This window comes from Silene latifolia, chromosome 4 (assembly GCF_048544455.1).
Source record: "Silene latifolia isolate original U9 population chromosome 4, ASM4854445v1, whole genome shotgun sequence".
NCBI classification, from domain to species: Eukaryota; Viridiplantae; Streptophyta; class Magnoliopsida; order Caryophyllales; family Caryophyllaceae; genus Silene; species Silene latifolia.
The window spans coordinates 20026333-20038778 of record NC_133529.1 but is presented as its reverse complement, the minus strand read 5'-3'; the positions used below and the strand labels follow the sequence as shown (position 1 = coordinate 20038778).

The following is a 12446-nucleotide window of genomic DNA, read 5'->3' as shown; positions in this document are numbered from 1 at the left end:
ATCCGTTTTAAATTTATTTTCGACATAAATCGCCTAATCCATTTTAATTATTGTAATCTTTTATTATTGCAATTTTCTTTATTGTATTTGTCATATTTCTTGTATCATTTGTATGTTTTCACATGTAATCGAACATTAAATCCTACTTCGACCTAATTGTTTGCTAATTACGTGTCAACCGACTTAGTTAATTTTCACATGTTAGGATTAATTCTATGGATGTTGCATTGCATGCATATAGCCGACGATATATCAAGTATAAATGATGTCCCTAATCAATAGTAGAGGCCGCTATCGAGGCGGGCGGGATTAGGTGTTCGATCAAAAGAGCTTCCTAATACGTACCCTCACCCTTACTCCAGATCTCTATGAACATCCGTGTTCATTGGCATCCACGAGAGTCATTTCGAGACATAGAATGCTAAGGGTAACAATTGCTTAGTGTTCATGTCTCTACTTTGTGTCTTGACATGACACGAGGTATTCGAACGGTTCCAATTTCCCATAAAAATTGGTGGCGACTCCAACAAAATGCAAACGCTTGTTCTCTTCCTCCCAAGCGCCCCCGTAGCCCCCCCCCCCCCGCCCCCCCCCTGTCCACACTATCATAATTGTCTCAATCCTTTCTTCAACACAAACTCTCAACTCGACTCACATTGCACAGTTCGGTCCCATAAACATCATATAACTATTAACGAACAAAATTGATGCAAATAATATACGGCTCATAAAATATCACTTTTGGCGTATAATACATACCAATACTGTCTCATCACACGTGGCTTTCCAACTAATTAAAAAAAAATCAAAATTTTATCGTTAGAATGTTTAATGGATATTGTAACTTGTAAGAAGTGGCTAATTGCACGAGTCGTCTCGGCCTAGGCCGACCAACCCGCTTCTCGATGTTCTGATGTGAACGAATAAGGCAATAATTTATGGTGATCTTTTACAAACCCATTGGGTCGTTGTTGACCAAATCATTAAATCTATGTTTAGAAAGTCAGAATTATAAACTCACACATTTTCATTTCTGATCCACGCGTCAAAAATTTGTGACGATAAAATGCGATCATTTTATAATATTTTATTATCAATTTGATAATTTTTTTTATTAATGGTTACTTTTTACCATAAACTGATCGCATTTTTCGTCAGAATTTATAAGTCGTCACAAGAGAGACCAACGGGTAAAGAACTTAGATATTTCCTACAATTTTCATGTTACGGGTCTCATTTTTCTTCAATTATTCATGCCATCATGAATATTATAGTCTCCTACAGGCTACACCCACACCTTCCTTTATTCTCACACATAATAATAATAATAATTAAACAAATATATCTTTGCATTTTTTTTGCCTATATATATGATCTTAAATTCTAAGAAAATATATCAAACTCAACAAAGAAAAACATACATCCTACATACGATAATCCAAGATACATAATAATTTCATAAATTTCAAAAAACACAATAATGGAGCTAACCAAACCAATCATTTTCGTAATATTTTCGCTTCTTATATCACTATCATCAGCTAGTGTAGTCGATTTTTGCGTAGCAGATTTCAACTTTCCAGTCGGACCAGCAGGGTTCCCTTGTAAAAACCCGGCTAACCTAACAGTCAATGACTTTGTATTCTCAGGCTTGGGTGTAGCCGGAAACACATCTAACATATTCAATGTCGCAGTAACCTCAGCAAATGACAACTCGTTTCCTGGGGTAAATGGCTTAGGCATTTCAATGGCGAGACTAGACATAGGCGTAGGAGGGGTCGTCCCATTGCACACACACCGAGCGTCTGAGGTTATCATAGTCATTGATGGGACCATCATTGCCGGGTTCATTGCATCCGATAACACTGCGTATTTTAAGACGTTGAATAAGGGTGACGTTATGATATTTCCGCAAAGTTTACTTCATTTCCAAGTTAATATTGGTAAAAATCAGGCTCTCGCATTTGTGAGCTTGAATAGTGCTCATGCTGGTTTTCAGTTTACCTCTGCTTCTTTGGGTGGAAATGATCTTCCTACTGAAATTATTGAAAAAATTACGTTGTTGGATAGTCAACAAATAAAAACTTTGAAGAATGTTTTTGGTGGTACTAATTAAGTACATGCACGTACTATATAAGTTATGATTATATATGCTTGCATGCATGCAATAATGTGAGATTCTTTGGTATTTTTATATTCGAGTGTATTATTAATTAGCTACGGAATAATTAAGCTTCTTATAATTTTTTTTTTGTTTAAAATCGTCTTATTGACAAAGTATTTGTATTTATGATTTGATTATGTAAATTGAATCTTAATAATAATATTTCTTTACGTTTATTTTCACATTTGCCAATATAAATTTTGTTTTGTTCATATATTTATTTACATATTATAAAAATTATAAAAATTTAATATTCATAATATACTTATTAAGACGATTCAAAAAAGATTCCACATGACTATATTTTATACTATAATATATTAGAAAATATATTAGAGATTCTACCCACTCATGAATAGTGTCAAAAAATAAATGTAAGGAAATGGGTGAGACGGAGGGATATTATTGAGTGTCTTTACTAAAACACCCATTTTGTAAAGGTCAAACAGGTCTATTTCCAATTCTTAATTATATTCCCAATTTAATGTTGGTAACCTAATAATTAATTAACCAGTATAGATCTCGTGATAAAGCACGGTATTTTTTAGATTTTTTTGGGGGTAAAGTGTGAGCTTTCCATTATAATAAATGTACCACATACTGCTAAGAACAATAACATGCAATATAAAAACTCTATATAAAATTCTTCTCATGTCATATCATATTTCTTTATTTTCAATATTTAAGAACTTTATTCTACAATAGAAGAACTTTTTTTTTCTTGTAAATAGATCGACAATGTTTAAAGACATCCCACATTTTGTACGCATGTTATGATCATTGGTCATCACATTTCTATATGCTTAGCAATCTAGTTCTTATTTTAGAACTCAATTCTTAATTAAAATTAAGAACCAACGTTATGATTTAGTAGATAAACTTTTTAAATAAAATTCTTAGTGACAATCTCAAAAATAAGAACTATTAATGCTAATGCTCTAGTGCATTTTTAAACCCAATTTTATGACAAAGCATATGACTACAGATTACAAGTTAAACAAGAATAATATCTAATCTTTGTAGCCAACTCTTATCTAGACTTCTTACAGGTTGTACTCTAGCGTGTATAGACCTCTTCAACTCCTTCACAATCCTCTAAGGCCTCATTAACATTCAAAGCTTCTCTGCATCTGTTTCTTTCCATCTAGATAGCATAGCATATTGCTGACTTAACCATACGACATATCTTTATTTGCACTCTCGAATATTGACCATTACTACCATCCAACTTGATCGAGCTGCAACCAATCTTCTATGCTCATTATAATCTGAGAACTATACTGGCACTCTGCAAACAGGTGATTACGTGACTCAACTCTCCATACACACAACACATATTTGTTAGTATCACACAAATCAAACTCATACAACTTAGCCCTAGTGTTCAATGTCTTATGCTTGATTAACCAACCTATAAATGAGTGCTTGGAAATGCACCAATTATCCAAACATCTTTAAACCACTGGACAAGTGGGTGGACATCCTGTGACCAGCAGTAACCTAAACCAATAGAATAACCTCTAGGATCAGCAACCCATAGGCTATTCTGGAATCCTGCATCCATTAGTCTCCTAATTTTACAAATATTCCTCTAATTCCAATTGGAATCTGAAGGTGGCTGAATAAGTACTCCAATCGGATCCCTTTAAATAGACATGATCTATCCAGAAGACCCCTAATCTATCTAACTTCGTGTAAATCCAATTGACCAGTTTTTCCACTGTGACAATGTTCCACATCTCTGCCTCATTTATGCCTAATCCACCCTCATTCTTGCTACAACAATTTTTTTGCCAAACCACCAAAGGAGCTCTGAGATAATCAGTCCCCTCATTCACAGAAAATTCCTGCAAACAACCACAATCTTCCTAATAACCCCTTTTGGTATCAGGAAAATGGACCCCCGGTAATTATGTAAAGTGTTGAGCATTGAATTTATGAGAATTAGTCTCTCCTAGCATAGCTCAACTTCCTAGCTCAAATACCCATGACCTTCTTCACTAAGATAGTTAACCTAACAGGTTAACTCTACTAAAAATATTGCATTCAGCTCTAGTTAACCTATCAGGTTGGACAGGGATTCCTATATATTTAAAAGGTAGAGTCCCTTCCTAAAATCCAGATATCTGAATGATATCCTGCTTCAAACCAACTGCCACACCATTAAACACCACCTTTGATTTACCAGCATTAACCTTCAACCCGGAAGATGCAGAAAAAGTAGAAAAGGCTCTAAGCAGTAACATTATAGATCTTACCTCCCCTTGTAAAACATCAATAGATCATCAACAATTAATAAATGGTCAATCAAATTCAAACCACCACATGCACATAGGATGATATCTAAAGAACCACTTCTTAGTAGCATAAGAAAGAAGAAGATAGAATGAATAAGGATAAGGGTTTTAGATTTCTTATTGTGTTCTGATCCAGCGTCACTCGATCGATCGAGTGACCGACCACTCGATCGAGTGACACCCACTCGATCGGATAAGTGCTTTACTCGGTCCACTACAGCCATACTAGGTCTAGTCCAGGTCTCACCAGGTCTAGTGTACGGTCATACTTTCACTCTCGAGTAGGATTTATCTCATCCAATGGTCCTCTCACGTATCCCAAGGTAAATTTGTGGGTCTCAAAAGATACGGGTATTACACAAGCTTGCACAAGTCGAGGTTTGACCGAGCTGAGCTTGAGTTGCTCGCGAGTTGTCTCGTCTCATTACCCTCATATTCAATGTGAACTTCCCCTCTCATTTGCAATTTTGCGCACACAAAACACACTATCTCACATGCAATTGAATTTGGACCATACAAAACTTCCAAATTAGGAAATAAGGAAAAAAATCCTAAAAATTCGAAAAAGAAAATATGGAAGTTTACGTTGAATAGAAGGAAGTATTCTGATTACGTCGTCTAAAGTTTTTGGTCATAATTAGGGCTGTACTTGGGTCAAGTTCGGGCTCACCTAGCTAAGCCTTGAACCGGCTGATTGGAGAGGTGGGCTTGGCCGGGCTAGATGACGTATGACCCGGGCCAGGCCAGAGGCGGGCGGGCCTCAAATATATACTATGTTATTCTTTTTAATTTTTTCTTAAAATAACGGGATAGGGCGAGCTGGGCTGGATATATGGAACCCAGGCCAAGCCCGTGCATTGAACGGGCCTTCTATGGCCAGGAGAAGGCCGGGTCGGGTTGGGCCAAAAGGAGCCCGTTTGGCTGGTCGGTACAGGCTGACCCGTTGCTTTCATAACTTCCAAGTCTCGAGTCTCGACAGGCGGCAGTCAACGATTTTACGGAATAACGTGATGTCAACAAATGACTAATGATTAATGTAATTAATTATCTGGCTTCTTTCTTTTCTTACTGCGATTCTTGAATCAGGTAAATTCAACTTCTAGGGTTTACGATTGTCCTTTTTCATTGATTGTTCATCACTTTAATTACCTTTATTTGATGCATTTACTTTTCAATTGTTATGTTCCTCGCGTTTCTGAACAATCTAATTGCTTTGATTTGCAATTTTCACGATTTTTCATCACTTTACACGATTTGATTTGCAATTACGTGATCATTATTGTGGATTAGTTACACTTCGAATGATTGATTCTGAATATTGTTGGTGAACTATTTGTAATCTGCACTTGCCCGATTTATAAGTGACAAATCGATCGCCGTTATCAATTTTAATTCCGGTCAATTGTTTACGTTTCGGAAAATATGGGAGTGAGATTTTGAAAAATGTATATAATTGATTGGAATAAAGGAAAAAAATGCGGTACTACTGGTTAATATATGGCAAGTTTAGCTTACATATATGTGGCTATGACTTATATTGGTGGATTGATATGAATTGCATTTGGAATTGGCTCCAATTTCTTGAATGTGATCTTGACGGTCTGTAGTCGCCTCGATTGACTATATAACACACGATGCCGGGTTAGGATTTAGATACTGATGTTGTCCTTGATTTGTTGGTTTTCTTGGTGTTTCTGTATGCTAGTATAGTTAGGTCGATAGTATGTGTCGATAGTATGTTAGACTACCATCAACGTAGAGGCGACTTTCTGAGATTAGTTTAAGCTTTTGCTAATTTTGGAATATTAGGGGGACAATTTGCATGACAAATGTATGGAAAGGTTTTGTTATTGGGGGGTTCTTCACTTAGGCTTTAAAGTTACAAAACTAGCTTTTGAATGGCATGTGTTATATTCTCCTGTCAGGTAATTGCAATTAAGTAAGAGAGAGTAGGCCTCAGTGTTGGAGTTACTGTTATTGGTTTCGACATCCTTCCCACTCTGGTGCATTATGGCATCAAGGCGCAGTTACAAATATTCTCGCCTTGCTGATGACGAGGATGATAAAAAATACAACTATAATGGCGATGATCATGTAAGAGGAAAGGGATATGATCCTCGTTTTGATTACACCCCAAAATCTCTAGACAAAGTTCCATGGAAGTCGATTCTCCTTGCGTTGTTCCTTCTGTCCCTTGGTTCCTTACTTTTCTTCCTATCAGCTTTCATTCTCACCGGTCATATGGGGGGAGAGCAATCTCAAGCCTTTTGTCTCTTTGCTCTTGGAATACTTACCTTCCTTCCAGGTATGCTGTCATGGAATGAATAGTGATATTGAGTTATTCCAACTTCTTTGACAATTCCTTTTGTTATGGACTTTATGGAGTATTCCGTATTTCTTAGTTCAGTGGTTTGAACTTCATAATAAAAATGGATTCTACGATGGGAGATTGAGTGTTCTTATGTGATTGATTGGTGAACATGCTCTGTGTGTCGTAATGATTTTACTGTTTAAAAGTTGCTTGTAGGAATAGTAAACATATTTATATTAATTATAATGACATTCATAGGTTTATATGGTGAATTCCCTGATAACCCTAGTTTTTGAAAGAATAAGATTCCAATGCAAACTGTTTGGTTCAAGGATCAACTGACTGAACCCCGAACCATGCAAACCATGGATGATAATCATTTCCTGATGGAACTTGTGGGGTGGCCAGTTTTCTTTGTATGTTTGTAGATGCTGACAGTCTTCTTTGAATGGATAGAATTTTCTGCTTTTCTAGGTTTTCATCCTTGTCAAAGTCATCAGACTCATCACCCGAATAATTTGGCATTTGAGCGCATTATCCCTGATTTGGGGGACAATATGTATTACAGTCTTGAGGATCTAGGATGCTCATTAAACTGTACTATGCACATGCATCATTGTTAGCTGACTTGTAGTTTCTGTGGTGGAAAGGAATTTTTGATTTATCTATTTGCGCTTTTTTTTTTCCTTGGTTAGTTTCAGATTTATTGTCATGGAGTTCGATATTTGTTTTTCACTAGTTATCTATTTAAGATGTTACGTTGGCAGTTTGATACAGACCATACAGTAATGCTTAAAGTGTTAATTTCAGGGTTCTATGAAACACGGATTGCCTATTACTCTTGGAGAGGAGCTGCGGGTTATCGTTTTGCTGCAATCCCCGCCTACTAACTCCTGCTTATCGTGTTGTCTCTATGTTGTGTACGCCATCTGTCTGACTCGACTTCCCAGTATGTTGCAATATTGTATAGTGCACTAGCATCACGAAGATTTTCAACTAAGTTTTTGTCTTTTGACTTTCTGTTCTATATTGCAACATCAAGTTCTTTCAGATTTCTTTTTTCCCCATCTGAATATTGTATATGTAATATGTTGTTGAGTGCACCTTCGCATTTCATGTTAAAATGGTGAACATTAGCAGAATGGGAACATGTTAGTGACTTGGTGTTGAGCCTTTACGGTGTTTCCAAATCGTTGATGGTTGCATGTTAATGGATCTACTCTTACATCCAACATTGTTCTGTAATCTGCGGTCTTTTTCGTTGCCATCTAGATTCATCATCTTTTGCTCAATCTCCTTGAGACTTTCCTGTGGATACATTATTAGGATATTTCCGTCTAGTTTCATTATCTTTATTCAAACCCTCTAAAATCTTAATTAATTTCTTTCTCATATTGATCTTATTACCAATGCATTAAAACCCATGAATTCTCTAAAATGTCTGTTCAGAGGCATTCAAGTTCACAACCCCGCCTACCTTGTATAGGATCAAGAATTCAAGTGCTGAAAACTCGTTATTATGGAATTCGATTGGCATTTCACACCCCTGAATCACAAATAGGTTTATCAGTTATCATAATGAGATTAGCATGAAGATGAAACACAACTTTTACGTCTTTGCAAAACGTAGTAGTTTAGAACATGCTGTCGTCCATCATGGCGGGGATCTTTACTGTCATCAAAGATGATGATCATCAGAATAGATCACCTTTTTCGGAAAAAGGACCGCAGTGGGTCCACTTAGGTACCTTCGGACTACAAAAAATATAACTTGGGTATCTATGTGCAGTATGTAACTGTTGGAACCAATTGATATTCGTTAACAAATGAAATGTAAACATTGCCTACCTTTGAAACTGTATTTTTTGAATTTCACAATGAGTATGTGTTGGGAGAAACAATTGTTCCGTGGAATAACCCAATTGTCATCTTCATTTGGAAAATGTCATCTTTGTGTTGCTAATATGGTGGAGTATATCCAACTTACCTCACAATTTGCGGGAGCCCTTGAGATACTAGGATGATGTTAGTCGTTGTAGTATGTCAGGTAAAAAAGTCAGCTTCTTAGTCCAACGATGAACAAAGTTTCTTAACTCCTTTTCCTCAACTGATGCGAGACATTCACATATGACATTACTCTTCGCGATATTTCTCAACGAGCTAGGGAGGAATGTGTTTTGGTTACTTGGGGTAATTATTTGTGGTTAATTATTTTTTTACTGCTTCGCACAGCTGCCTAGTTTAACGGTGATTAGTAAACTCTTCTTCAAGGAGACCCATGAAGTCGTGAATCCCGGCCTCGAACCTCTTTCTTTAAATCAAACATTGACGACATAAACAAGTACTTCTAGCTCATTCGCAACACATACTGCATAGTAGAGTAACTAAAAAAAAAAAAGTAAAAAGTGGGGGATTATGATTACAGGCTGTTTAAGGAAGTTTACGTTCCCCGCGGCCTTGGGTATGGGAGGTCATGTTCTTGGCTCCATAAGTTTGGGAGCAAAGGGGTTCAACTTCTTAGGCATATTATTCCTCCTAGTCATTGGGGTCATGGCTTTGATTTTGTTTTGTGTCGATTGCGCCACCTTTGATAAGTGTGAGGGAGTGTTTTTAGTTGAGAGTATTTGTTGTGGCCTACCTTTGTACTTTCTTCTCATAAGTCTAGGGATTTTCGCCTTGGCTGTTACTAACCCAGGTTCCGGGAAATCGGTTCCCGGGATTGAATATAAGGAGTATGAGCTTAGGCCGTACTCCAAATGGTTGCAGAACAAGGTCAATGATACTTACCTTTGGGAAAAGTACTATAAAAAGACGCTTATTAAGCATCATGTGTGTAACGACATGACTACCAAATATGGGTTTGATACACTTGAGAAGTTTCACAAGAGACCACTCAACTCTTTTGAGGTATGTTTTCTATTTCTACCAAGTATGGGTTTTTGTTGTTTCTCTATTTCATGTAAACTTTTTGGGACCCTGCTCGCGGTAGATCTCTAAGATTTTATCCCTTTCTGTTAATAGACGAAAAAGTTTTATATTTACTTGGAATTTGGTAGTTCATGTGAAAACTAGCAATTTGACGTGTATTTGTAGCGGCCTTAGTTTAAGGAAAATGAGATGACGTCATTGGGTGGTACTCATTCACAGTACAACCGAGATGGGATATCACCCGATGACGCCCTATATTTAGAAGACCAGGCTAAGACCTCTTCTATGATGCGTAATAATTGTTGAAATTTAATTGTCAGTCTGGATGTTGCAACTTGCAAGCCTTTGGAAGAATGTGGGTTCAATTATATAAGTCCCAACAGTTTGGACAAAGCCAGAAAACCAAAACTACACAAACATGGACTGTTATACTTGGGAGCAACGATCCATCCACATTTTGCTTCAACTGCCAATCTTGTAAGGCTGCGTTCGCTCAAGATGTCAAGAAACACTGGTTTCTTCCCGGAGTTATCTGCGTTGCTATACTTATCAAATTTGTCCTCGCAGTTTTCATATATGTCCTCTTTAAGTGTTGTGCGTCTAACTAGAATGATGGGCGCGTTTATATTAATGGTAAAGACAGAGAGTCGGTCTATGGACATTTAGTCGTAGATTTAACTCTTCACCCCCATTTGTATTCAGTGATTTAACTCGCCATCTCACATATCGCAGATCTTGGATAACATCTTGCCATCTAGGACAAACAATTCACGTAAGTAGTTTTACATTGACGTTATTGTAAAAGCGCTTGTTGTATTATGCAGTTACCCTCACAAAAGGTACCCGTACTTATCTTCTTGTTTATGTTACTGTTTGGGTAAACAAGACGGTTTTACAAATAATATTTATATAAACCGCCTTACAATAAACCTTCACAAAAGCGCTCATTCAGGCTGCCGCCTGTTTATTAGTTACTAATTACTGATTACTGATTGATTGATTCTTGCTTCGTCAACTAATCAAACCGCGTAATGATGATTATAATACTAAACCTAATACATTAGTAAACTCTTCGTCGCGGAGACTCACATGTCCTTCTCACCTCGTACTAAGCAAAATTGACAATTTAGATGATTTGATTCAAGTCTATGAAATACCTTAATCTAATTCGTGGGTACTTACTATTTAATACAGAGCAAATGTCCAAAATTTTCTTGTTCATTCACAACATCAAACTAATTAATAATAAACTTCTTGGGCAGCCGTATACCTCTTCGTGAGATCATCCGCAACAAGAGGCTTACTCACTGTTGTAATGAAGAACATGAGGCCGATTGATGATTACGGGTTGTTGAAAATAGTATTAGTGTTAATTAAGTATGTTACATGGCCTGTAGCCTTAATTTTGGGAGCTTATGTTCTTGTCCCAATAAGCTCAGGAGCAGAGGGGTTTAACTTCTTCGGCATATCATTCATAATAATAGGTCTCTTGGTCATGCTCTTGTTTTGTGTCGATTTCGTGACTTTTGATAACTCTGATGATGCGTTTCTTGGTTATAGTATTTGTTGTGGTTTACCTTTATACTTTCTCTTCCTAGGTTTAGGAGTTTTTGCCTTTGTGGTTACTAACCCTGGTACCGGGAAATCTTTTCCCGGGATCAATTACAAAGAGTATGAGCTAAGCTCATACTCGAAATGGTTGCTGAACAAGGTCAATGATACTAACCTTTGGGAAAATTACTACAAAAAGACACTTATTAAGCATCATGTGTGTAGTGACATGACTACCAAATATGAGTTTGATACCCTTGATAAATTTCATCAAAGACCACTCGACACTTTCGAGGTATGTATTTATTTATTTACCTTTTTTATTATTTGTGACAGTTATATATTTTTAGCTAAAGACTTAAAGGTAAATAAATGATCAGGCAACTAATCGAACTTGATATTCTTGGGTTTCTTTGTGTTATTAGATAGACGAATAATAATTGATGAAAAATGTTGAACTGTCAGTCTGGGTGTTGTAAGCCTTCGGAAGAATGTGAGTTCAATTATATAAGTCCAACGGTCTGGATAAAGTCGGAGAGTCAAAACTACACAAACGTGGATTGCTATACTTGGAGCAACGATCCAACGACATTTTGCTTCAACTGCGAATCTTGTAAGGCTGCATTCGCTCAGCAAGTCAAGAAGTATTGGTATAATGCAGGAATTATCGGGGTAGCTATGCTGCTCAAATTTATACTCGTAATTTCAGTATATGTCCTCTTCAAGTACTGTTGCATCACTGACAAGAAAGATCGGCTTTTACGTTGATGGCAAATAGTGGGACGAAGACGATCTATGGACAATAATTAAGCTCGGTATCTCGTTTGTGTATTATCTGGTGAAGTCACAAGAATAAGTAAGTTGGAGTTTAAGCAATATGATACAATCAAGCCAATTGTGTGTGTAATTGTGTAAAGTTTATTTGTTAGTTATTATTATTATTGTATGAGTGGTAAACATATGCACATCTATGAATATGTAATGCTTGGATTACGATCTAATGAGTATGTGTATGGAAACAACCTCTTTTTATTGTGAAGTAATAATTACTCGATGGAATAACCAAATTTTCATCTTCAGTTGGAAACATCATCTTTGTATTCCTAATACAAGGGTACGTAAAGTGGCGTACATCTAATCCTCAATACCTCATAATTTGCAGGAGTCCTTAGGCATTTGACAATGAATAAAGTTT

The 12446-nt window shown here is 36.6% G+C and overlaps 2 protein-coding genes across 2 annotated transcripts; both read left to right on the top strand.

Annotated features, from left to right (window-relative positions):
- The first annotated feature begins 1413 nt into the window (after positions 1-1413).
- Positions 1414-2159, top strand: LOC141652132 (auxin-binding protein ABP19a-like). Its single transcript, XM_074459764.1, has one exon. It carries the CDS (start codon positions 1481-1483, stop codon positions 2114-2116), a length of 636 nt encoding a protein of 211 aa, XP_074315865.1. The 5' UTR covers positions 1414-1480; the 3' UTR covers positions 2117-2159.
- A 3277-nt stretch (positions 2160-5436) lies between these two features.
- LOC141653187 (uncharacterized) lies at positions 5437-8017 on the top strand. Its single transcript, XM_074460868.1, has 3 exons — positions 5437-5547; positions 6387-6766; positions 7583-8017. The coding sequence occupies exons 2-3, from the start codon at positions 6472-6474 to the stop codon at positions 7660-7662; spliced, it is 375 nt and encodes a 124-aa protein (XP_074316969.1). The 5' UTR covers positions 5437-5547; positions 6387-6471; the 3' UTR covers positions 7663-8017.
- The last annotated feature ends 4429 nt before the right edge of the window (positions 8018-12446 follow it).